Consider the following 27,116-nt stretch of genomic DNA (forward strand, 5'->3'; position numbering starts at 1 on the left):
TACCCCTACCCAATTGCTGCAGAGGGATTTGATAGACAATCTTTTAGCCCGCCTCCCTCCCTGTCGAGCTTCCCTAGACCCTTGTGCCGTCAGAAACATGGGTGTAGCATGGCTAGGCTAGACGGTACGGTAAAATTCCTCTGCTTCCTTTGGAGATGAAAACATCTGGATCCTCCCGTTATGAAGCACCCTCAACTTACATGGTTGGAGGTGAAATCCTCGGAAGGCTCCTATGTCGATAAATTGCTTTTTAACATCGTTGAATTCTCGTCTATGGCGCATCGTTTCGGCTGAGAGATCCTGGGTAAATGCGAGTCTTGATCCGTCGTAAGTGATGTCTCGTCTTGTGGAGCGAAGGATGAACTCTCTGTCTTGAACCTTGTTGAAACGAATGAGAACGGCTCTGTTCTGGTTGGGTTTTGCTGGGGCTATTGTACGGTGAACTCTTTCCAGTATGAATGATCTTTCGGGCCCAGTGTCCAGCCATTGAGGTAGCATGTCATGTATAAAGTCTATAAGAGGACGTTTACCTTCAGCTCCCTCTTTCAGGCCAAACAGCCGGATATTTTTCATTCTCCCACGATTCTCCAGATCCTCCGTTTTTTCTTCCAGTTTTCGGAGTCGTTTTGCCGCTGCAGACAGAGCCGTCTCGGTCCTTTCCAGCATGTCTTCTGCAGTCGATATGCGAGCTTCAGCTACTTCGATTCAAGTTTCGTTAGCAGTTACCTTTCTTTTGGTTTCGCCCAAGCTGTTTTCCAGCACTGAGATGGAGTTTGTCAGCTCGCCAAGTTGGCTGTTTATTCCATCAAGCTTCGAGCCGAACTCGGAGCAGAGTGCTTTCAGCTCCGTTAGCACTTCGGTTAAGTTAGCCATGCTGTTAGCTTCATCGTCCGCGGCCAGTGTTGTTGCCTTCGTGCCTCGTGAGCTTGTTTTACGAGCTTTTGTAAAGATATCACACTCCTTGGGTGCTGAAGGTTTTGGCATAGTCTGTTTCACTGAGTTAGCCAGGTTTACAAAAGTTTGGGGTGGTTTTGTGTGAGAAGTTGTAAGGAGCCTTCACACTATGCTGCCATCTTGCTCGGGCTCTCCAGGGCCCCCGACACTGTCTTACTTGATCGTGAAGCTACATACATGCCAAAGGTGGATCATTTAACTGAGTGGTGCGAGGACAACAACTTTGGCCTTAACACCTCTAATACAAAACAATAATCATTAACTTCAGAATAACAAAGAACAGGGATTATGTTAGTCTCCACATACTGTAAACACAGTTTTTCTGAATTTTGAAGCCACGAAACCCCATGAATGTATTTATTGAATCAGTCACTTTTTTCAGACACTTTTTTTGAAAACCCAGAAACATTGCTTTAACCAAGTTGGACACAGTTTACAGAATTTACAATTCTGACTCATTTTGCAAAACTTTAAACACATTCTCACTCCCTAAATCACAATTTGCACTGCGATGCAGTTGTAGAGCATAATGGTGAACATGTAACAGAAGCTACACTCCCTGTCAAAAGTTTTGAGACGGTTTCTAATTTATTTGAATGAGAAAGTGTCTCACACTTTTGCCAGGGGGCGTAAGTACAAGTGTCATATGATATACACTGCCACCCAAAATTGATCACACTTGGTTCTAATGATGTGATGAAACCAACTGAAACCAGTTCCGAGTGCACAAGTTGTTGGAGAGTGACAACAGAAAAATACGTAGATGCCCACTTTGGGACCAACAGGATACTGAGCAGACAGAACATCCTGTCCTCAAACTCTTTCACCATGCTGTCCAACTAAGGGAGTTATAAATGTTTGCTTTCCACTATGCTCTCCTTACCTCAACCCAGTGAGAGAATTTTTCCCTGCATGGCAGTGGAAAGTATATGACAGACAGATAGTCTTGCTTTTAAAGAGAAAAACACTGAAAATAAAAATCTGAATAAATATGGCTTGATGTTCTCATATGTACTGTATTTAAATTAAAATGTATATAGACACTTGTGTTGATTGGAATGATCAGAGCATTGGACACAGGTTTTCTTCATAAAATAAAACATCATACAATGTGCGTCATTGAATTCTCCAGCATTATATCAGAATTCATGAATTGAATAGAATTCAGCTTCATACTGAATAGATATTAAGCAAATGTCAGCACATTGTGTTGAAAAAACTTACACTTTTGAGTATAAAAGGAATGCAGGACTCGCTGTGTAATATTAGTAGCGTACTGAATAAAACAAAGCACTTCTTCTATCACTAACACTGACTCTGCCTGACTCAAGAGTGCTAATTTGAAGACTTTTCGGCTCATATTTCTTATCTATTTTGAGCCAAACATGGTTGAATTTTTGCCACTTCATGACCTAAAGGATCTTTAGCCAAAGTCCTGGTGTCAGACACCAAAGGACACCATTAGGGGTTCATTTCGACCAAAGAGAACCAGGTACTGGTTTCGTTCAAGTTAAGTTTCGGTGCTTTTTTCGTTCAAATCTCGTGCCTCCCAAAAAACGGTTTGCTTTTCCATTGGCAAGGAGCCAAGTTGGACCCGCATCATTGCATCACCGTAAAACATCAGTATGTCACTGCATGCGTAGCTGTTCCGCGACGGTGGCATGCCGTAAACATGCAAGGGCTGTTACTGATTTTGTAAGCCTACACTGCGAAACAGAAAAAAATAATCTATTAGTAGCTACCTGTCTTCATCGTAGTCATGGACAACGGCAAGTACATTTGAGAAGACAGGTAGCTGTCAGAGATGTTTTGATTCTTAACAGTGATGTGTTAGCGTTAGCTTAGCTACTTAGCCTCAACTACGTTTGCATCCATTACATAGCAGTTAAACAAATGCAATAAGTTGATGATAGTATCTATGTTTATCTTGATAGATGGTCTTAAGGCTAATTGTGAGGCAGAGGTCAGCTGATGTCTGTGCACATCCACGATCCCGTCACTGGTGGGACACAGTTGTACCGGATTTCAGCTGAAGACTGCTGTTCTGTCCAAACTGTCATGAGACATTGACATTTTTATTGTGATATACCCTCCACTGTTAGCTTTTGTTTCAATAAATTTTTTGAGATGAGAAAATCACTATTGCATTGCACTTAAATGCCCTACTTTCATGATATATTATACATTTGTTACATTTTCCCATAAATTTCACTTGAAAGTTGAATATTTTTTTGAGAGCAGTGTATATAGGCATGTCATGTAAGCACACTTGAATAATATATCTGCTGCAGTAGTCCAGTTTATCTACCTCGCTTGGTGTGACAGTAAAAAAACAACATATGTTGCTGATATATTTCAGACTGAAATCCACTTGAAAAGCACAACTGATTATCTGTCAAAATGTGTGTAACAGAAGTGTGCACTGAACACTGAAAGTTTCTGTAGATTATAGACAAAATTTAATTCTTTTATCACAAATATATTTTTATTCACCCAAAGTGCAAGAGTAATATACAAGTGAATTTAAATAGCCAAGAAGGAAACGAAATTACAAAAAATTATTTTTAGAAAAGGCAGAAGTAGTGGACAATGCAGTTTTTTCTGGGACTGTCGCTCCAGCACCATGAATCCCATTAGTCCAAAGTGTTTGAATTTCCATCCGTCCTCTGGATGTTCTGGAGCATGGCAGTGGCCAGGTCTGGGTGTCTTCTGATCTGTTCCAAGAACCTTTCCTCTGATCTCTCCAGATACTGCAGCAGATCCACAGTAGGATCCCGCTTCCTTTTTCCTGTATATAAGCACCCAAAAAAGAATTAGATGTCAGTAATTATTATTTTCTACATTCATAAACACAGTTAACTTATAAAATAAATGTTGTATTGTGTGATTTTAGGATTAGCCAAAAGATAACGTATTGATCATCTTGATGTCTGCAGTCTAATCAGATCTTACTTGATTTGGTCTGTTGAGAAAAGGACGGTGTGGATGAGCTGCGGGATAGGACCGGCAAGCTGCAGAGTAGCAGTGCTGGTAACTGGACCTCATCATCCAAGGCCGACAACTAAATAAAATGAACAAGAACTGTTGTTGATAGCATATGTAATTTAAAACCCTTTTCTCCATTAATTGATTATAAATTTCTCCATACAATGTTAGAAAATGGTACAAAAATATCTGTAATAATTTCCAACAGTGCTAAATGCCTTGTTTGATTTGAGCAACAACTAAAAACTACTACAGAAATCTGTGTATACGAAATGAAAGCATTGAATTTCCACATCTGCAAAGCTGGAAAGTCATAGAACAATCAGTATTTTCTCTTGAAATTATAAAAATAGCTGTACATTACCAGTACTCTTCACTTCCTTGGATTAATTTGATCATTTGAATCAGTTTTAGAGTCATATTAATGATAATGTTAAACAGCTTATTGGTTCAAGGGAAATTTCAATGACTACCATATAGTTATGTAATATGATTAAATGAGCTGTTGTGTAACAGTGTGGGGGGTTTTGGATAAAGGTCTTGTGAGGAAATATTGCTGCTGCTTTTCTCAGGTTTTTGCAGTTGAAGATTGCTAAAATGCCGCCCCTATTATCTACCAAGGGAATTTACTGCTGTGTTTTTGGCCGCTGTTTACATCCCCCCGCGAGCCAATACCACAGCAGCACTCGGCAAACTCTATGACGTCATCAGCGCGTCAGAGACAACTCATCGTGATGCTGTTTTTATCGCCGCTGGAGACTAATCAGTTCAATTTACGGACTTCATTCCCAAAATATTACCAACATGTGGACATTCCCACCCGTGAGAAGAACATATTGGATCATGTTTACAGTAATATACGGGGTGCTTACAGGGCTTCACCCCGCCCCCACTTCGGACACTCAGATCACATCTCTCTGTTCCTGTATCCAGCTTACAGACAAAAACTGAAACAAACGAACCCTGTTCATAAACAGGTAAAACTCTGGACCCAAGAGTCAGAGTATCCTGCAGGATTGTTTTGCTCAGACAGACTGGGATATGTTTAAGACTGCTGCCACCTTAGAGGACTCTTCTGTCAGCATACAGGATTGTGCTGAGTATGTGACTGGGTACATCAGCACCTCTGTTGAAAATATTGTGCCCACCATACGAGTCAGAAAATTTCCCAATCAGAAGCCCTGGATTAACAGTCAGGTACGCCACATGCTGCATGCTCGTTCTCTTGCATTTAGATCAGGCAATGTGACAGAGTACAAAGCTGGGAAGTACGGACTGAGAAAAGCCATCACAGCAGCTAAGAGGCAGTACAGAGAAAAGTTGAATGGCTTCTACTCCACTGCTGACACCGGGCGAATGTGGCAAGGCCTGCAGCACATCACGGACTACAGGACCACCACCAGTACCATCAGCTCCACAGACAACCTGCCGGATGACCTCAACCTCTTCGACACTCATTTTGAGACCTCCAACTACCACACAGAGAGGAGGCACACACATGCTGGGTCCACGCAATTCCCCTCCCCCTTACTGACTGTCTCATCAGGCCAGGTACACAGAGCTTTGAGGAAGATCAACCCCCACAAGGCAGCGGGACCAGACTACATCCCTGGGAGGGCACTCAGAGCGTGTGCCAACGAGCTGGCTGATGTTCTCACCTCCATCTTCAATCTTTCCCTCAGTCAGAGCATTGTTCCCTCTTGCTTTAAGACCACAACCATCGTCCCCCTCCTCAAAAAGAGCCCACCCACCTGTCCGAATGACTACAGGCCACTAGCACTCACTCCAATCATCATGAAGTGTTTTGAGAGAGTGATGCTGGCCCACATTCAGCACAGCTTACCCGACACAAACGCATGCAGAGAGTGGTGAAGACTGCTGAGAAGATCACCAGGACTCCACTGCCCTCTCTGCAGAGCATTTACCACCGCAGAGTCAACAGTAGAGCTGCCTGCATCCTAAGGGATCCCACTCACCCCCAGCACGGTCTATTCACCCTTCTACCTTCGGGCCGGAGGTACAGGAATATGAAATGCAGAACCACTAGGTTAAAGAACTCTCTTTCCCACTGCCATCAGACTCCTAAACTGCTGACCGGAGTTTACAACAGCAGCACAATACTGTACTGCCTTATTTGTATTTGTATTGTATTTTTATATTTTAATTTTACACTTGTGTTATTTGTTTTATTTTAAATTTAAATTTCTATTTATATTCTTTTAAATTTATTCTTACACATTAGGCATTTGGTGGACAGCAGAGTAAGAATTTCATTGTACAGGGAAACATGTTTCCATACTGTGCACATGACAATAAACACTTTGATTTGATTTGATTATAAGACATTGTTTCATAGCATGTTAGCTTAGCAGCAGCTAACTGGATAGCAAACAATAGTCAACCTCTGATCACTGATCCTGTGCCCCTACCACATTAGCTGGTGTAACGTTCATAATATTGATGTGGGACTACTGTAGCTGGCGTATTCATAGTAGGCTAACAGCAGAGTGTTTGAGAAATAAAACTTACCAGGATCAGGATCAGTGGTCTGTACGGCGGCCTGCATCAACTACAGCTCGGCTGTTGCGTTCAGGGACCCGGTTGGAATCACGGAATGCAGTCGGTCAAAATGGGGGGTCCTTTTACTTGACAACTGCTGCATTCCAGCTCCCTTTTTCTGGTCCGTGTAGTCATTTTTGAGCTTTGTAAGTTTGCTGAGAGTTAGTCGAAATTCCGCTGCAGCCATCTCCCGCTGGATTGTTTTGAACACCGGCATCATCCAAGAGACTTCCTCCATCTAACTTCGACTGAATCTCATATGAAGACCACAGTGCTAGGAAGCATTGGGTCTCCTCCTCAGACTGCTGCTGATTGGATTTGGTGTCTATATTTACTGGTTTTCAAAACACAAACACTGAACATTACTACTACTACTCCCACTTGCTCGGCTGTTTAAAAATGACGGTTCTGTGTTTTCACCATTGATCGTCGGTCACCGTAACCCCTCCCCCAGCCCATGACGTACTCCGTTCTCAACTCTGGCCAACTCTGGCTCAGCAACGAGTTGGTGCCCGAAAAGCTCCAGTTTTTGGAGCGTGGAGCCGGAGCTCAGCTGATGGAAACACAAAAAACCAGTGCCAGGTCAGGCACTGGCTCCGACTTCGAACTGGAACCAGCCCTATGGAAAATGAGGTTAGGAGTTCTGTGTCCTTAGTTCAACAGGTCCCAAGGGGAACTTTGTAATATTGGCAGGTAGTTTTAATGTTGTGGCTGATTGTTGTAAAGTATACAATGCTGTGTATGCTGTGTATCATTGCTCTTATGTATACATTGTAATCTTAGTCCTCCTCTTCCATAGAAGGGGGCAGGTGCACCTAGCTAGCTAGAATTTTAATTAGTTACTCTCCATAATAAAGCCTTAGTGCCATATAGTGATATCACTAGAACTGATACTTGGATGCGAAGTCAATGCCAAAATTCTGAAAAAAAGTAACAGCTTGTTGTTCTGTGCTAAAGAAAGTATCAAAGGTAATGTAGATGCTGCAGGTACTGGAATATAACAACTCATGGACTGGTGACAAGTATAACTGTAACAACAAGTCCGCTGAAACTTGGAAAAAGCAACAACAACAAGGAAGCACGATAGTACTACGAGAGGAAGGCCTCAAAGTACCATCCTCTTATCCAAGAGTACAGAGACAAGGGCTGGCAGGCGTGGTTGTTCCCAAAGGAGATTGGGTGCCGGGGCTTCCCAGCCAAGTCAGCATGGCATTTGCTGTCAGCTCTGGGCATGGACGAGCGGAGCAAGAAGCAAGCTGCTTGTAGGATGGGGGAGGAGTGGAACACACCACATGTTGGATTTGGAGTAAGAGGAAGGCTGGAGGCGAAGAGTAGGTGGGCAGTGAGGTGGCCACTCATTCCTGGCCCACCAACTGGAGAGTGTTGTGGTTGAGGGCCGAAACATTCAGTAAAGTTTATGCACGACCTGATGACATCTGCTTCTGGCCAAAGGCTACAGTTACCTGCTAAGGTAGCTGTGGACGGCACCCACTAGTGTATGCAACAAGTCATTTAATGGTTTTTCTTTATTTTCATGACTATTTACATTGTAGATTCTCACTGAAGGCATCAAAACTATGAATGAACACATATGGACTACCTTAGTGAAGCTCATCCACAGAATGCTAAGAGTGTACAAAGAATCTAAAATATAAAACATGTTTTGACTTGACACATTATGTCCAGTGGCACGTGAGGCATTTGTGCTGTGAGATAGCCTCGAACTCTGAGAAATCTGAGAAATTAGAGTTTTTGTACCTATGTCGTTTAAATCCTTTGGAAATAAGATCCAGAAACAACTGTCGACCATATCGAGCATCTGAAATTAATGACCACAATAAGGAGGAATACGAAAAGACAGCAGACGCCAATCTTCGTACCACTTGTAACTAACACACTTGTTTTATCTGCTGCACAGAAGAGATGGATAGGGCTGAAATGTCTACACGAATCCGCTCAATTATAAGAGAGGAGCTGAAAGAGCATATGAATGAGCTGCTACTGGACTATGGACAACTGGACTCCATAAAGCTCGACGTTAACAGTGTGTTGAAAAAGTGAGTGCTCTGGTGACAGCGCTGTCTGGTCAATCTGACCAGATAAATAAACTGGAGGACAAGTGCAGTGATCTTCGGAATGTATGCAGCATGCTTCAGTAAGAGAATAAAGAGCTAAAAGAGAAAACTGACAGAGGGTTACAGCTGAAGATTTCATATACAAGTTTTTGGACCTAACAGGGGAGTGGAAGGGAATAACACAACAGAATACATGTCTGAACTCTTGAAGGATATTTTCAAAGGACAGAAGACGCTCCCTTGTCAGACATAAAAATGGCCTACAGGATTGTGAATAAAGGCAAGGCTGATGATTGTTGGACTGCAGCGTTTTATGGATAAGAAATCTATCTTGAAAATAGCAAAAGAAGATAAAGTCTTAGAACACAAAGCAATGGAACTGAAAATATTCCCCGATATGACGACAGAAACTGCCAAGAAGAGAGCACAGTATATCTGAGTTGTGCTACATGCATTGGTTTTGTATGTCAGGCATTTCATTACATTAGATGCACATCTCTTTTATCCCAGACACTATGTTACATTGGGTTTAATCAAAATAGGACTTTAACTGTAGAAGTTATTCAAATAAGCAGAGTTATATATTAAAAACAAATAACATATATTTGTGTTCACACATTCATTCACACCTACATACGCTCTCCCCCACCTCCCATCCCTCCCCTGCTGTCCAGGCATGTTGGAAGAAAAGAAAAAAAGAAAAATTACATTTACAAGTTATCAAGGATAAACACAGTTTGACAAACAGGGCTAATTTCCTCCGTTATCAACATCAGCGGAAATAGCATTTATACATATAATTATGTAGTTACATATAACAAGTTACAAGGCAATATTGGTTCTTCGTGTGATATATGTATAATCCATGACAAATTGATTGATCAGGCATATTCACAATTATATTTCACAGAGACATTGAATTTTGTGTAATAGGTTAGACCAACAGATAATATTTGCACTTTTGGCACTGCGCATGCGAGCTGTTGATAGTTCTAAATGTGCAATTTCTTGGAATGATGAGAGCCATCCCTCCACATCCAGAGGCTGCCCAAGCTTCTAACGACATGCAATGATTTTTTTGCAACTGTGAGACCAGCTAGAATTTGACGGCGTTCGTTTATAGTAAAATTAAAATTGGATGTATCATTCAGCAAAAGTAGCCTCTGTGTGTGTGGGATTTCTCTCCCCATTATAGTCGATAGAATAGAAGCAACGTTTTGCCAGAGGCGGTTGACCTCAGGGCAGTACCACACCGTATGGAGAAAGGTACCAATGACATTGTCTGAACAAAAATCACAGTATGGATTGTCTTTGCGTTTCATTAGATGTAATCTTCTTGGATAAAGATAGGCCCTATGGATAAATTTGTAATGGATCATCTGATGATTTGGAGTTCCAGAAGACAGGCATACATTGTACCAGATAAGGTCCCAGTCCCATTCAGAATGATCTTGGAGCTCATTTTTCCAAAGTTGTTCAATAGGCAAGTGTTTAAATGAGGCCTTAATTATAGTTTCATAGAGCTTTGAGACAATGCCAATATTATTTTCTTTGCTCAAGATGGTGTGAATAGGGTGGTCTTCTAACATACATCCCCATGGGACGCCATAGGTGCGCATTGCTGTTCTCAGTTGTAAATAAAAGTAAAAGGAGGTAGCAGGTAAATTGTAATTTTGTTGTAAATCATGAAATTTCCTTAATCCATTTGGACCAACTATACTGCTAAGCGTATGAACCCCTTGGCATTCCCATGGGGAGAAAGAGATGGGCTTTTTACCTATCATTAATGAATAATTATGAAAAATTGGGGATTGTAGAAAATATCTTTTATTTAATTTCATAAAGTGATTAACTTTGTGCCAGACAGCAATAAGGTGAGCAATAACTACTCCGTATTTGTTTTTTGCGGTCTTTAGTGGTATGTTTGAATATATAAAATTTTGCATATCGTAAGGTTGAAGTAATTGCATCTCAATTGGTCACCACGAAGTAATTATGTGTGGTTTAAACCAAATATAAAGTGGGCCCAGGCCAAAACACCACGAGTACCACTCAAAATTTGGAAGTCCCATGCCCCCTGAAGATTTAGGCCGATATAGTGTTAATGTTTTTATTCTTGGTTTCTTCCCATTCCATAAATAAGATCCTACACTGGCATGTATTTTCTTCCAGTATCCTTTTGTTGGTGGCAAAGTGAGCATAGAGCTGAAAAAAGTTACACGTGGTAATATATTCATTTTTACTATTGATAGGCGAGACTGAAAAGACGTTGGCAGTTTTCCCCATTTATCCAAATCATTTACTATAGAATGCAAAATGTCATTGAAATTATAGTTAATGTATCAATTGTCCGATGTATCGAAACACCTAAATATTTGAAGCTGTCAACAACTGGAATATTGAATGTTCACTCAATATTAGTAATAATATTAATACTAACCCAGGTCAGTAGAGGTTGTATTCAGGAACATAATTACAGATTTTGTCCAGTTCACCTTATACCCCGATAGTTTTCCAAATCGTTCAAATGTTTTGAGAAGAAAGGGTATTGATACAAAAGGCAGTGTTTCCCCTGGGTTGAAATGGCTGTGAGGCGGTGTGCGGTTTGTCCCGGGCATACAAGCGGCGGCAGGTGTTAGCCGACCAGCTAGCGGGGGAGACCGGGGGAGAGCAGCCGGCAGACCCGCAGAGTTAAAAATGACAGCTCTGGTGGCTTGGTGCTCTCCGTTTTTTTTTTTTTTTTTTTTTTTGGGCGCGGACCAGTGAAGCAGCAATTTCAGTAAAATTGTAGTGAGGCGGTGGCCTATACCAGCGAGGCGGCCCGCCTCGTCGGTCATATAGGAGGGGAAACACTGAAAGGGTTACTTGTGTATATAAGAATGTCATCAGCATAGAGGGATATGCAATGGGGGTGTTGTGTACCATTATTGGCGCAAGTTGTTCTGATTGCCTAATTAATTGAGCAATGGGCTCCAACGACAGGCAAAAAAAGGAAAGGTGACAGGTGGCAGCCCTGTCTTGAAGAGCGAGAAACTATGAACCTCGAAGAACAGGACCTGCCGGTTACTACAACTGCTGTTGGACTGACTGCTGTTTGGTCCTGCTGAAGAAAAGCAGGACCAAACCACGAGGCTGCCACCACCATGTTTGACAGTGGGGATGGTGTGTTCAGGGTGATGAGCTGTGTTGCTTTTACGCCAAACATATCGTTTTGCATTGTGGCCAAAAAGTTGGATTTTGGTTTCATCTGACCAGAGCACCTTCTTCCACATGTTTGGTGTGTCTCCCAGGTGGCTTGTGGCAAACTTCAAACCAGACTTTTTATGGATATCTTTGAGAAATGGTTTTCTTCTTGCCACTCTTCCATAAAGGCAAGATTTATGCAGTGTACGACTGATTGTTGTCCTATGGACAGACTCTCCCACCTCAGCTGTAGATCTCTGCAGTTCATCCAGAGTGATCATGGGCCTCTTGGCTGCATCTCTGATCAGTCTTCTCCTTGTTCGAGGTGAAAGTTTAGAGGGGCGGCCGGGTCTTGGTAGATTTGCAGTGGTCTGATACTCCTTCCATTTCAATATGATTGCTTGCACAGTGCTCCTTGAGATGTTTAAAGCTTGGGAAATCTTTTTGTATCCAAATCCGGCTGTACGATGACTAGACGTGGACGCCGTCCTCTGTCAGGAGCTGTAGCGGTCCTCTGTGGAGGGCCAAGCCGATGCGCCCTCATGATCTCCAGGTTGGCTGGCACGCCGTGCGTAAAGGCAGGAAACCACCGCGCAAAGTTCTCAGCCAGGTAGGTCAGCATGTTAGAGCCCTCGATTTCTTCTTTTAAGTTGAAAACGAGCAGGTTATCTCTTCTGGCTCTATCTTCTATCTCCACAACTGTAGCCGACAGAGCCTGTAAGTGTGTCTCTGTCTGGGTGACACGTGCGTGCAGTTGTGTGGCATCCATGCGTAGTGTCTTTATTTCTTCACCATGTCTGGAAAGAGTAGTGTACATATTATCAAGCTGCTTCTCTAGTCAGTTACTGCGAGCTTCAGATTTCTCATCAGCTTCTTTGAAATATTTTGCCATAATTTCCTCAATGGTTTTAGCAAGAGCTGCGTTGTCCACGCCAAGCTCTTTGTGCACCTCAGACATGGCGGCTTGTTTTGCAACGGTGCCTCTTCTTGTTTGGCGCATAGGCACACGCAGTTATCTTATAAGACAGTGTTAAGTGTCCGCTTCTGCTTGCTTGTTGGCTGCACTTCAATCACAGCACCAAAAACCTCACATCTGGAGACAAACGCAAGAGGACTAGGACGTGGCTGTCTACGCCGCCATGACACCGGAAAAAAAAGAAATCTATCTTGAAAATAGCAAAAGAAGACAAAGTCTTAGAACACAAAGCAATGGAACTGAAAATATTCCCCGATATGACGACAGAAACTGCCAAGAAGAGAGCACAGTATAACAACATCAGGGGCAAGTTATTCCAGGCTGGTATACAAAATGGTCTGATCCATCCTGCCACTCTCATCCTAACCTTCAGTGGAGAGAAGATCTTCCGGACAATTACTGAGGCTGAGACATTCTACGAAGCAAAGATTAAACCGTTTCTGTAAATGGACGACTAAACTGCAACTGAATTTAAGGAAGTAACGAGATGGAGATGGACGAAATTTACCGTGATGGAAAGTGAACTGAAATTTGATCTGGGATTTGGACTTGGATTACTGTTATGATTTTGGGCTCGGAGGATTTAAGGAGTTGGATTTAAGGATGAATGATCTGCTGGCCCGTGTGGTAAGAAGTTGAAATAAATAACATGTCATTCTGTACCCAGATTATGATTGCAGACGTAATATCTGGAAGCTGGGGTTATTTCAGTAAATCCAGGTTATCATCGGCATAATTTAAATAAATATGAGTTAAGGTTTGATGTTGTGAGAAAAGCGAAATGTGCGTAAAGAAAATGAGTACATGAATGTCTGAACTTTGATTTAGGATTACTGAATATCCATCCATCCATTCTCTATACACTGCTTTATCCTCACTAGGGTCGCGGGGGGTGCTAGAGCCTATCCCAGCTGACTCGGGCGAAGGCAGGGGACACCCTGGACAGGTCGCCAGTCTGTCGCAGGGCAGATTACTGAATAGGTTCTATGTTTTATGCAACTGAATACTTTAATAGAAATTAAAATGGAAATTAAATTATTCCATCTTTGTGTTTCTGAGAGAACACAAAGTTTTTGTTGTAAATTAGAGGATTTAGAGACTCTTTATTAATGCACAATCTGTCTGGCTGGTTGTGTTATGAACAGAGTTTACCAAAATAAGCTTATAATGGAGTTTGGCACAGTCTCTCTGGATGGAGGAGGACACAATGTTTGTGACAGTACTATGTGTTCCCAACTTCATGTTAATTTGTATTTGTTGTAAGGGTATGTGTATGTTAAGTTATTCCCAAAGCCGAATCCATCAAAATGAGATGGTATGAAATGCATTTTTTTGTTTGATGTTACATAAATTACCTAGAAAAGGCCTAAAAATGGCCCACATAAATACATGTAATATCAGGAACAAATTACATGAAGTGGAAGACATATTATTGTCAAATCATTTTCATATATTAGCTGTGTCTGAAACACATTTAGACTCTACTTTTGAAGATGTATCCTTGATGGTAGATGGGTATAATATTTATAGGAAGGATAGAAACGCTTATGGATGTGGGATTTGTATTTATGTGCAAAGCCATCTACCTGTCAAAATAAGGTTTGATTTAATGCAGTCTGATACTGAAGTTCTGTGGTTGCAAGTCCAGCTGAAACATCTCAAACTTACACTCATAGGAGGTGGCTACAGACACCCCCAGTGCTAATTGTAGATATCTGGATGAAATGTGTGAATTGCTGGACTCTGCTTGTAGTACGAACAATGAACTATATTTCATGGTCGATATGAATGTAGATTGGAAGTCCTTGTCTTGTCCAATGAGAAGGAAACTAGCAGATACATGTGCAGTTTCAGGATGATCTCAAGTAATAGATTGGCCAACTAGAATTTGCTTTAACAGTAAGGGCGAGAAAGTGGCAACATGTATTGATCACCTGTATTTAAACATGCCAAAAGTTTGCTCCAAAGCTTTATCTGTACCTATAGGATGCAGTGACCGTAATTTAATTACAATTGTCAGAAAAACAAAAGTACCAAAGGAAGGATCTAAAATCGTCCTCCAGGCTTTTGATGAAACTTTATCAAATGTTACAGATCATCATGCACCTGTGAGAAACACCACAGCTGGAGTGGTTAATGCCCCATGGCTGGACAAAGAACTAAAAGCATATATTATGGAAAGAGAGCAAGCAACAAAGATTGCTTTATCATCAGAAATTATATCAGAGTCGTAAGTTTACTGTAAATTAAGAAACTTTGTAACAAAGCAAATAAGCAAAAGAAAAAAACAGTACTATGACAACATTATTTATGAAAGTAAATATGACAGGAAAAGACTATGGAGTACTTTAAATCATTTGGTGAAAGGCAATACTAAGTCCACACCATCTTACTTAGAAACTGAAGGGGCCTTTCTCACTAAATCTAAAGACACTGCAAATTATTTAAATAATTATTTTACTAATAAAATTGATGAATTTAAGAGTACTGTACAGAATAACAATAGGATTTTTTAAAAATCAGATTATGGAGAGCAAAGAATATGTCTTTAATTTTAAGAATGCTACTGTATCAAGAGTTGAGCTAATGTTAAAGACTGGTAAGAATAAGCCACCAGGGGATGATTTTCTTGATGGAAGGCTGCTTAAACCTATTGTTACTATTGTTGCTTCAGTGATCACTCATATAGTTAATTTATGTTTTACCAAAAATAAATGGCTACAGGCATGGAAAGTTGCAAAAACTGCACCAATACCAAAAACAAAAAGTTGCACTTTTCCGAATCTGTATAAACAAATTCAGTTATACTTTTCAAATAACAACTTATTTACTGACTTTCAGCATGCTTATAGAAAAAATATTCCACAGCAACGGCCTTAACTCAAATGGTTGACGATTGGTATAATGATGGTGAACATAAGAAGTTGACCATTTTTTAGACTTTTCTGCAGCTTTTGATATTCTTGATCATGAGCTATTACTGGAAAAAATAAAATGCTATGGATTTGCTTCTTCTGCTCTATTAACAATGAACAGTTACTTGACCAAAAGACAGCAAATGGTTTGCTTTAATGGAAGTGAGTCTGAACTTAAATCTGTGAAACATGGAGTGCCTCAAAGAAGTTGCCTTGGGCCTCATTTATATTCTATTTTCACAAATGTTTTTCTCTTAGTATTAAATAAAGCTCACATGGTCATGCATGCCGATGATACCACAATTTATTCAGCAGAACCAACAATCAGGAACTTAAATGTAAATTTAAGAGAGGAAATGAAGTCAGTCTTTGAGTGGATTAATAGCAATGAACTTATTTTGAATGTGTCGAAGACCAATGGTATGGTTATTGGAACAAAACATACATTGTGTTCTAATCCAAAGCTTTACTTAACCATTAATAATGAATCTATCAAACAAGTTAGACAAGTTAAACTGTTGGGAGTTATTATTGATAATATATTATCTTGGGACAAACAAATACAGAGAATAGTAACTAAAATTGGAAATATTTTGTCAATGATTAGGAGATGTGCCAAATATCTGACACCACAAACCACTATACAAGTAATTCAAGCTTTGGTTTTGTCGCACATGAATTACAGTACAATTGTCTGGTCCAATGCTTCACTAAGTACCATCAGAAAACTGGTACAGAATAAAGCAGCACGTGTTGCTCTTTCCTGCGAAATTACAGCGAATGTTTCAAAAATGCATGATGGTCTCCTCTGGTTAGATGTGAAAAACAGATTGCTGTACTTGCTGATGGTGTTCATTAGGAATATAATCACAACAAAAACACCAAATGCTTTGTATAATAAATTGTCTTTTAGTAAAGAAATACATAATTACTCAATAAGACATGCTGCTGGAAATTGTTTTACCATATCTCATAATAATATATATATATATATATATATATATATATATATATATATATATATATAGTAATATAGAGCAATGAAAGAATGGAATTCACTCTCCAGTTATGTAACTCAACAGAGAAACATAGTAAACTTTAAAATAAAACTAAAAATATATTTTAGGACAAAAATTCAGTTCTTAATATCAATGGGTTGCTCAGGGGAGCAGAAGCTGGTACAATACAGTAATTAAATAAAAATAAATCATAAACTCAAATGTAGTGGCTGCAATGTTATAACAGCAAGACAGATTCCAATTCTACTGTATATATTGTGAATGTAATTAATAGTAAGGATGCAGGATTCGGTGTTTCATTGTTCAGAAGATTGAAATCATGGTTAATTTCTGAGGTAGATTATTCTTTAATCATTATTACTGTTGGGCAAAATCTATTTTTACGATTATTCAATGTGGGAGTATTGTGTGTTGCATAGTTTTTGGTTCAGCATGAGTGGTGTAAATGTTTGTCATTTGTACTGTATAGGTGTATTCTTGTATGTAATGTTTATTATTCTGTAATTCTGAGTTGTATGCATTATGTGTACATGTTGCATTTTTGATGTTCACTTCTTGGGAAGATCAGCTGCTACTCTGCAAATGCTAATAGGGGATTTTACTAAAACAAACAAATTTGTTTCACACTTCTTTGTTTACGGCATAATTCCATATATGTTCATTCATAGTTTTGATGCCTTCAGTGAGAATCTACAGTGTAAATAGACACAAAAATAAAGAAAACTATTAACACACTGTTGCTCTGACTTCCAGTTGAGTGAAAGCTGGCACGTTTGGCTGCCGCTACTTACCAGCAACTTTAAGTGTTTTTTTTACAGTTCTCCAGCAATATTCCAACCGTTTTTCTACTAGATTGTGAATCTTAACCCTCCTCTACCGCCTGATGCTCCTCACTTCTGCTGTCATAGCCCCATACAGCTGTGATAGCAGGCTAACTATTGCCTACCTGCTTGGCTCACCACCCGGCTCCACATCTTCGGCTTTCTCCGCCGTTTTGCTATGTGGGCTAGCAGGGCATTTGTGTGGTCCCTACTCGTCTGGACTGTCCAGGTTCTTCTCCATCTACCAGTGGAGGGACTATTACAATAATTTCCCCGCAGAGCTTCTCAGGCTCCGCTTCCAGCGGTCCAGATCTCCTCCGGCAGCTCTGCGTCTCCCACCCGGGACATCAGCGTCCAGCAACGCCCAAGGTAAAAAAGCAGCATCCAGTCGAGTAGCAGCAGAAGGGCTGGGTGGAGAAGGAGATGAGGAAGAGGAACTGCGAAAGAGGACGAGGCTTTTTTAATTTCTAATATTATTATTATATTGTATTATTATTATTTTTGTTTTTTGAGACAGTTTTGCTTTTTTTGTGAAAATATATTCCTTTTTTTTTTTTTTTAACTTGTACAGTTCGATAAGTATCTTTATATATTTTATATATTTTATCCACCGTGGTTTCCGGCGGGGTTTCCACTTCAACGGTTCCGAAGGATTACCTCCTTCTGGTCCTCCACTCACCGACCACCAGACACACCAGCCGGTCTGTCCACCACAGTGTATTAGCCCACCTGGCTAGGTTGGCTAATGCTCCTCTCTCCAGCGACACACCCAGCGTCAGCTCGGTCCGCTGAACTCCACTCCTCAGGGCAAGGCCATCTCGTCCAGGATCTCCCTTACCGACCGGAAGCTTGAATTTTCTCTGTTGTCAGATAATGGAGGACTATTTGCAAATACCTGGTGACTTCTCCCAAATTATAACCAGGTTGAACTAACCATGACGTCACTCCGTTGGTTTCAACGCCGTGAAAATGAATCCCCGGATTTTGCTTACTTTCCCTGGGTCGCCTTTGTTGGATTTGTTTGCAGCCAGTGACGTAAATAAGCGTCATCTAAACAGGCTGGACCGGAGATCAGGGGCCAGGACCAGTCTTATTGGGCGGGCCAGAACTGAGAGCTGAAGACTCCTCTTATCGCGGGCTCACATTTATCCGGCAGAGGCTTCTGTTGCTGTCAATTATTCCAGACAAGACTGTCTATCAAGTTATGGGCCCACGGCCCCCCTGGCTCCGCTCAACTTAACGATTTATTTAAAATTCAGTATTGATTTATTTTAAGATCGGCCACCTGATCTCTCATTTTGACCATGAAAACTAACAGGAAAAAAATCCTGAGCTGTAGAAAATCAGTCTATCAAATTTTATTTTTTCCGGTGATGAATTGGGGTCTATGGAGCAAAAGCTTTTTGGAGTCAACCCTAGCGGACGGCGTGATATTGCAAGTTTTTGACACTTCCGGGTGGGCATCATTTTTGAGCCAGATGCTACGTACATCTTTATATACAGTCTATGTTAATAAATCCACTCCTCCGGGGTTTGTTTACATTTGCAAGCCTCGCCACTCTGGTCGCGGAGGGGGTTCTCGCGATTACTGTATCGGGCGTGAAGTGGGAAGGTCGTTCCAGTTTCTCTGCCTCCTCTCTCATCAATGGAATGCTCGCTTGTCAAATCTCTGGACCCACTCCCACAATCATCGCCACAGTCTATCGTCCCCCCCCAAACCTCACACTGACTTTTTTAATGAATTCTCTGGCTTCTCACCCACCTTTCCACTCTCTCCCCAAATGTAATTTTGCTGGGAGATTTCAATATACACATGGAAAATACTGCTCTCCGCCCCTCACCAAAGGACTTCTCTTCATCACTAGACAGTTTTGGCTTTTAGCAGTTCTCTGATTTCCTACAACACATAAAAGGACACATCCTGGACTTAAATTGCTGCTCCCAGTCTCACCCCCTCCAACTGTACTGCTGATCAACTCCTTATTACTGACCATTTCTCCTCTCATTTGATATCACCCTCCGTCTCTCCTCTCTAAGACCCCCCGTGCCATCTCATTCTGCAACATCAAGGACATTAACATTGACTCCCTCTCCTCCTCTCATCGCCACCTTGACACAGACTCTTCCTTCACCCCGATGATCTGGTGCAACCTTTACAATAACAGCCTCACTAACATTCTCAACTCACTTGCTCCTGTCAAACTCGCTCTGTTTAACTTCACTCGGTCTGCTCCTTGTTCACTCCCGATCTCCGTGCTATCAAATCCAAAATCAACAGCTTGAAAGCTTTACAGGAAATCTGCCTCACCATCCACAAAGACATGTATACTGCTCAGCTATCTCATTACAAGGACTCCATCTCTCAAGCTAAATCACAATACTACTCTGGACTCATCTGCTCAAATGCAGGCAACACAAGGACTCTCTTTTCTGTTTTCATAGCCTTATCCAACCCCCGACTCCCTACCCCCATCTCTACTCCCACGATACCTGTAAGTCTCTCCTCCAGTTCTTCAATGAGAAGGTCATAAAAATCCACCAACATTTTGGCTCCACAACTCAACCCTCCCGCTCCTCTGAAACTCTCTCCCCCATGTCTTCCATTTTCCAATTTTGGAACTCCCTGGTCCCTCAGTAATATCTGAGTTTATCATCAAGTCCAAGCTTCCGCATGCCAACTGGAACCCCTCTCCACAGCCCTGGTCAAAATTGTGCCTCTCCCCTCTCCTCCCCCTCATTTCAGCCATCATTCCATTCCTCACTGTCCTCTGGTATTGTTCCCACTCCCTTAAATCTGCAGCTGTCAGCCCATCCTTAAGAAGGCCTGGTTCAGATCCCAATAATTTTAATAACCTCCACCCCATTTTCTCACTTTCCCTTCATCTCCAAAATCCTAGAGAAAATTGTTGCCTCTCAGCTCCACACCTATCTCACACAAAACTGCCTTCTACGAAAATTCCCAGTCCAGTTTCCGTCCCCGCCACAAGCACTGAACAGCCCTGATTAAGATCAAGATTGACTCCTTATGCATCAATATTCGGATACCAAAATTAATATCCGGATACCGCCGTAGAGAACGGATATCGGGATATTTCGGGTCCAGCCCTATGGCTTACTGCAAACTTCCTCAAATTAAACAGTGATTAAACTGAATTACTCCTGTTGGCACTAAATCCACCCTATCCAAAGGCTGGGACAGTTTCTGCCTCATCATAGGCAGCTCCACAGTGTCCCCCTCCCTCAGGTAAAGAGTATGGGTGTCATCCTCGACAGCTCACTTTCTTTTCACTCCCACATTAATAACATCAACTCGGTCTGCTTTTTTTCCATTTACGCAATATTAATCGTCTCCGCCCCTCCCTCAACCCTCATACCATGGCTATTCCTAGTTCACAGCCTCGTCACCTTCCCGTATTGATTACTGTAATTCCGTCCTCTTTGGTGTCGCCCCACAAATCCCACCATAAACTCCAACTGGTCCAAAACTCTGCAGCCCGTATCATCACCCGTACTTCCTCCTTTCACCACATCACCCCCGTCCTCCAGCAGCTTCACTGGTTCCACTCCGTCTCGTTCCCTCAGGTCCTCCTCCTCCCTTCATCTCTCTGTACCTTCTGCCCGCCTCAGCACCATGGGGAGCAGAGCTTTCAGCCACTCTGCTCCCCAACTCTGGAATTCTCTCCCACCAGACATCCACAACATTGTTTCTTTACTCCAGTTCAAGTCAAGACTCAAAACTCATCTGTTTAAATCAGCATATTCACTGTAATTTCATCGTTTCTTATAACTGTTGTGTTACTTGTCTGATTGTTTTGTTTTATTTATTTTACTGTGTTTTTATCCTCTGTAAAGTGACCTTGGGTGTTGTAAAAGGCACTGCCAAAAAAAATGTATTATTATTATTAAATGAGAAGGTGTGTCCAAACTTTTGACTGGTACTGTACATCAACTGCATGCAACAAGTGTGATTTTCGTTTGTGCTTTACAAATAAAAAAAAACGAAAATACTGCTTCCTTCAGTTTCACATACATCCAACATGTAAAAATTAACAAATTGTAGAGGACTGATGTAATAAAATTCCACTTTTGCCAGTTCAAAAAATAAGAAAGTTCTAATAACATAATTTTCTTATAGTTTTTTTTTTATTGTGAGGAAGTGCATTCTAGCAGGGACTGCAATTACAGTTTTGACTTGTTAAATTAATGAGCATTTTATTGTTCTGTATTCAACAATCTCATATCAATAAAATTAACTTTAAGATAATATTTTAATATTATTGAATCATCAATGCCTAATCATCTGTGAACTTTGTTTAAAAATATAGGGGTAATATTTGTTTACACCAAGACCTGTTTTTGCAATTTTGCAGCGTTTTCACAAAATCCTAAAAAATCCAAAAAGTCAAATTACTTTCTTGAAATATGTGTGCTTTTGTTTGGATGTGAATAATTTCACTCAAAATTGTTGAACTAATGGGTGGTTCTTGGATCATTATCATTGTAATAAAGCCTTATTGTTCGCACAGCCGCCATTTTGAATATTTAATTATAAACAATCAGAAACAATATTCAAAAATTCATCCGACATGTTCCAAAAATGGATTCTGCATAAATAAATACTTCAGAAACAGTCATTGGAACATTGCTGGAGTACACTTTTAAAGTCAGCCCTTTTCTTGGAAATGGAACCAGTCCATATGAGTTGTGGTGGTGTTAACAAACTGTAAGTCGGCGCATACAGCATGTTGTAGACTGAGGAGTGGAAGAAGAGACACATTCCGAAGCAACACACAGAGAATCCAGAGACCCTTTCTCAGAGCTGTAAATTCGATAGGAGACAGCCTACCCAAAACCCACATTCAATTCAATTCAATTCAATTTTATTTATATAGCGTCAATTACAGTCAAATTGTCTCAAAACGCTTTACAGAACCCATATGCCTGACCCCCAGAGCAAGCCCAAAGGCGACAGTGGCAAGGAAAACACCCTGTTAACAGGGAAGAAACCTCGAGCAGAACCCGGCTCTATATAAGGGGACCCATCTGCCTGCTGGCCAGGCGGGTTGAGAAGGACAGAGGAGGGCGATGGATCACATCTAAATGGAACATCTGCATATTGAATATTTACATCAGAATTACAGCTCACAGCCCTCTAGGAGACAACAAGATGTCTCTTTTCTTCAACAGAACCTGGTAATAGACGTAAAGTGTAAATTGTGAAGACAACCATGTCTCAGGAGAAGAGGAGGTTGCATTCTTCTCCGTGACCTGTTGACCTTTGTCTCCTCCTAACACAGAGAAGTTTCATTACAACAATGAACTGAACAATTTAATCTAAAAAAATTAAAGAAATTCAACATCACCTCAGTAATGATCCAAAATATGGACTCAATTCTATGATGTAATCAGGACCAGTACTGAAGAAGAACACATCACATCTGAAATGATTGTGGAGAATGAATGCACAAACACCCCCTTCTCTCTGTCACTGTCATAAAAGACACAGAGAGGCTTCTAATCCTATAAATCTTAATCTTTGTCTTTTCTTATTACTGAATGTATATGCTTGGATTCTTGGTTATGTTAGAGGTTTACTTTTATATATCCTTAAATTCTACAATTTATTTGCATGTTTTCACATTTATCTCAAGAACTATAAGAAATAAACATATCATGTTTGATATCATTTTAATCACGTTTAGTGGTATTTGAGATCTGTGATCATCATAGATTTTTACCAGTTGGATTTGTGTGCTGAAGAAGTTACCTTAAAATTAGTTCTAGAGAAATCTGGCCTCTGACCTATCCTGGATAAAGGTGCTCAAGACTACTTCTTGGGAGGAACACATCCATGATTGGTTAGATGCTGATTTGAATTTGGCTCCAAGACATCCACGTATAAAAGAAAGACACTGGACTGCAACTAGAGCTTCTATAGTTGGTTTCTTTTACACAGGCTTTTTAGGTGTTTAACCCAGCCATAAACCTACAAGTTCTTACTTTATCTTCATGCACGTTCTGACTACATGTTTTGGGTTTGCTAAAGGTTCTTTTCTATAATTTTAGTTGGGCTTTGTTTTTTCTGTTTTACTTAAAGTTGGGCTTCTCAAGTTAACTTTATAAAGCAACAGTGCAAACATTTTTTTAACTACGAGCTTTGACTATTAGTGTTTTAACTTCAACACTTTTTTTAAACACAGCTATTCAAAGATGCTGTCCTTTTTCTGCATTTCTGAACCAACTCATCCATCAGATCACAGCTACACATCCTGCAGTGGCTTCTTCCTCCCTCCTAAAAAGGGTATGCAAGTATCATTTTACTTCTGCTAAAAGGGTGACTTTAGAAATTACATTTGGCTTCCAATTCTAAAGTAGCTCTAAACTGATTCACCATTTGTTAATACATTATTGTTGTTTATTGTTTGTCTGTAGTATTGCTTAATAAATGTTTGTGTATAATTTTTGGTCATTTTGGTTGGTTCAAATATTTAATACGGGTCCTGTGAAAATATGACAAAATCTACTGGGTCAAAAATACACATACAGCAATGTTAATATTTGGGTAAGTGTCCCTTGGCCATTTTGATCTCAGGTCGTTTTGGTAGCCCTGCACAAGCTTCCACTAGCACCGAAACAGTCCCAGAGTATAATTCTACCACCATCATGTTTGACAGTATGTTGGTGCTCTTGGGGTTAAAGGCCTCAACATCTCTCCTCCAAACATATTTTTAGTCATTGAGGCCAAAATAGCTCAATTTTTTGTTACATCTGACGACAGGAACGTCTTCCAAATGGTCTTTTCTGTGATCAGCAGCAAACTTAACTTGAGTCTTAAAGTGCCATGTCTGATGGAAGGGCTTCTTACATGGCAGTGCTGCAACTTTGCTATGCACTTTGAACTTACAAACAACTGTCTGAACAACGGACATTAGGATCTGTATCAGCTTTGAAATTTTTCCAGGTGACTTTCCTAACTTGTTTAAGTCTATAATTTGCTTTTTCATATTTTTGCTAAGCTCTACAGGCTTTTCCACTGTACTGTGTGTGGCTGAGTTTGATGAGTGTACTAAATGGGTTCTATTTAAATTGGCTCAGAGAAGTCTGCAGCTGCAGTCAATCATAACCGCTGACAGGAAGGCAAGAGGGCATACCACTAAAAATCACAACTTTCTACATAACCAAAATTTAAAAATCAATTCAGTCATTTTGACCCGACAGAATTTGTCATATTTCCAAAAGATACATGGGTTTCAATGAATTCACCATAGAAAACTTCTACTCTTAACGATACTGCTTTACAGTACGTGAACAGTACTCTTGTCAGTACTTCAGTAGGAATTAGTAGGATTTTTGTCTACTTATTATCATTAGATAATAAGTGCTGTTAGCTCTGAGCTAACAGCTCTAATGAGGAATAAAGACTGTCATTAATATGAGACCTTTTCAAATAAATAAAGCAGCCTGCCATATAGCAACAATGTTTTGATCACCAAGTAATGTAAAACCTCATGTCTTTCCGTGCCCTGTGGTTTTCCAACATGCTTTGATTTGTTAGGCCTACTTATGGCAGGCCTGTTTTTTAATGAATCATCCAGCTACCTGACTGTTAGTGTGCAAGAGTTACAAAACCATATACCGCTGGTTCCAGCTGAGCTGCCAAACAGTTTCCATGACAACAAACACTGCAATAATCATGTAAGGAGCTGTAGCGGGTTTTCTCTGTCCTCACTGCTGTGATATCTGATTTCTGATGGGTATGCAAAATGCTTCCCCTAATAGCGTGTGTGGCCGGTCGGTTGTTGCTCGAAGGATTTACGCGGCACACCATCTGCCGTCAGCCCTATCAGTAGAGACGGTAAACGAGTGTATGTGAGCAGTACGAACGGGATGACGATGAGACGAGGAGAGTGGAGGTGTTCGAAAGCGAGCACGGTGATTGTCTCTGTCTTACCATCGCCTCCATCGACTCCCAGTTCTTGGTCTCGGATCCTGACAAGAGGAAATTCTTAGAATTTCCTCTGAAATTCACTTTCAGATTTATGTAGAAGTCCATGGCGTCGCCCGTGTGCGCTTTACCGCATATTACATACGATAGAGACAAACCGTTTTACGGGATGAGCCACTGCTCTCCCGACCAGTCCAGTCCACGGTGTCTCATCTGACAGGGGATGAGGCGTATTTTGTGTTTACATCAGCATCTTGCCACGCCTACTCTGCACCGCGTGTCCGGAACAGTTGGTGGTGCTGCTGCAGCTTCTTAAGATTCGTTACCGCCAACAACTGGAAAGGAGTGTGAATTGAAATTCTAACTGCATTCTCAGATTTTAATTATACGGTGAATAAAAAAATAATAATAATAAAAAAAAAGGAAGACACATTTCCCTTAAAGGTATTTGTAAAGGGTCGCATTAATAAACACAACTTCAGTTGTCTTTTTTTAAGGTCTAGTGTCAGTTCTGTTAAAAATAACATGTTCTAAGGTTTCATACGGATACAAAAATTTATACTTGTGTTTCTCTTCTTTTTTTAAATAATGTACTGTTTAGTACTCTGTGACCAAAGCATACCTTCTTCCATCTGCTTATCTTTCACCCCATTTGCATAACTATGGTCTTAATTATTGTTTTCGGCTACTAAAAAGTACTCATATCAATGTGATTAATTTTTCCAACTTCCTTAGACCTCCTGGTTGTAAATGTTAGTGCTGACATCTGGAACAATAAATCTTCTTATCTTTATTCTTCTTTCCAAGCAATGTGAGCTCTGTGTATCACGCTGAGTAACAAAGTTGAACAAATTACTTGCTCTCTTCTGTTTCTTACAGTGTTTTAGTATATCTTGTCTTGGATAATCTCCTTTATGCCCTTTGCAATTCAGCAGTTTCGAGATACTGTATTCTCCTTAATTTCAGAATCATCTCCAATTTCTGTTTACAATGCTGACAATCGTTTTTGTTTTCTATTGGCAATTTAACATTATTTTAAAGACCTTGAATATTGTGTAACTTCATACACCGGTTGCTAGTGCATCAAAAACAATTTTAATATGAGGAAAAGTTCAATATTTTCCATCAGTTATTTAAGAAGGGTGAAATTTAATATATTCTAGACTTAATACAAATACAGCAAAACTTTCAAAACATGTTTCTGTTTTGATTTTGATAGTCATGGCTTACAATTCCTCAAAAAAAATCTCAGAATACTCCAAAATTTCATTTCAAGTGTGAGTAACCTACTGCATAAATACTGTGTATCTCTCAGTGTAGTTCCGCACATGCAACCACAATTGTGGGGAAGATTGCAAACTTCAAAGTTGTCCAAGTGACAATCCACAAGAAGGGTAGGCCACAGAAGGTTATTGCTGAAAACCTAAATGTTGGCAAAGTGCTGTATTGAAGCATATTAATGGAAAGTTGGCTGGAAGGAAAAATATGATAGGAAAAGGCACACAAGCAACATGGATGACTACAGCTTTGAGAAGATTATTTAACTTGAATGAATATTTAACTTGCTAATAACTTTTCCCCGGTAAGTCGCTGCCTTATTTTCCAAGACAACAGTCCTCTGACTCTGACCTGCTGCCTGGATGCTGGACATGACATCGAGCCGTGCTCTTGCGAGTAACGTCGT

The 27,116-nt window shown here is 40.5% G+C and overlaps 1 protein-coding gene across 6 annotated transcripts in view; it reads right to left on the reverse strand.

Moving 5' to 3' along the window:
- nbr1b (NBR1 autophagy cargo receptor b) overlaps positions 1 to 25,683 on the reverse strand; it is a 609,335-nt gene extending 583,652 nt beyond the window's left edge. For all 6 annotated transcript variants that reach the window (XR_007938740.1, XR_007938739.1, XM_051941286.1 and 3 more), the window contains exon 1: positions 25,439 to 25,683. Coding sequence is in view for 4 of the 6 variants with exons in the window: in XM_051941286.1 (XP_051797246.1) it covers positions 25,439 to 25,540 (102 nt within the window). In the remaining 2 variants the exon portion in view is untranslated. The remainder of the gene's footprint in view (positions 1 to 25,438) is intronic.
- Between the last annotated feature and the right edge of the window lie 1,433 nt (positions 25,684 to 27,116).

Source organism: Acanthochromis polyacanthus, chromosome 21, assembly GCF_021347895.1.
Source record: "Acanthochromis polyacanthus isolate Apoly-LR-REF ecotype Palm Island chromosome 21, KAUST_Apoly_ChrSc, whole genome shotgun sequence".
Taxonomy (NCBI): domain Eukaryota; kingdom Metazoa; phylum Chordata; class Actinopteri; family Pomacentridae; genus Acanthochromis; species Acanthochromis polyacanthus.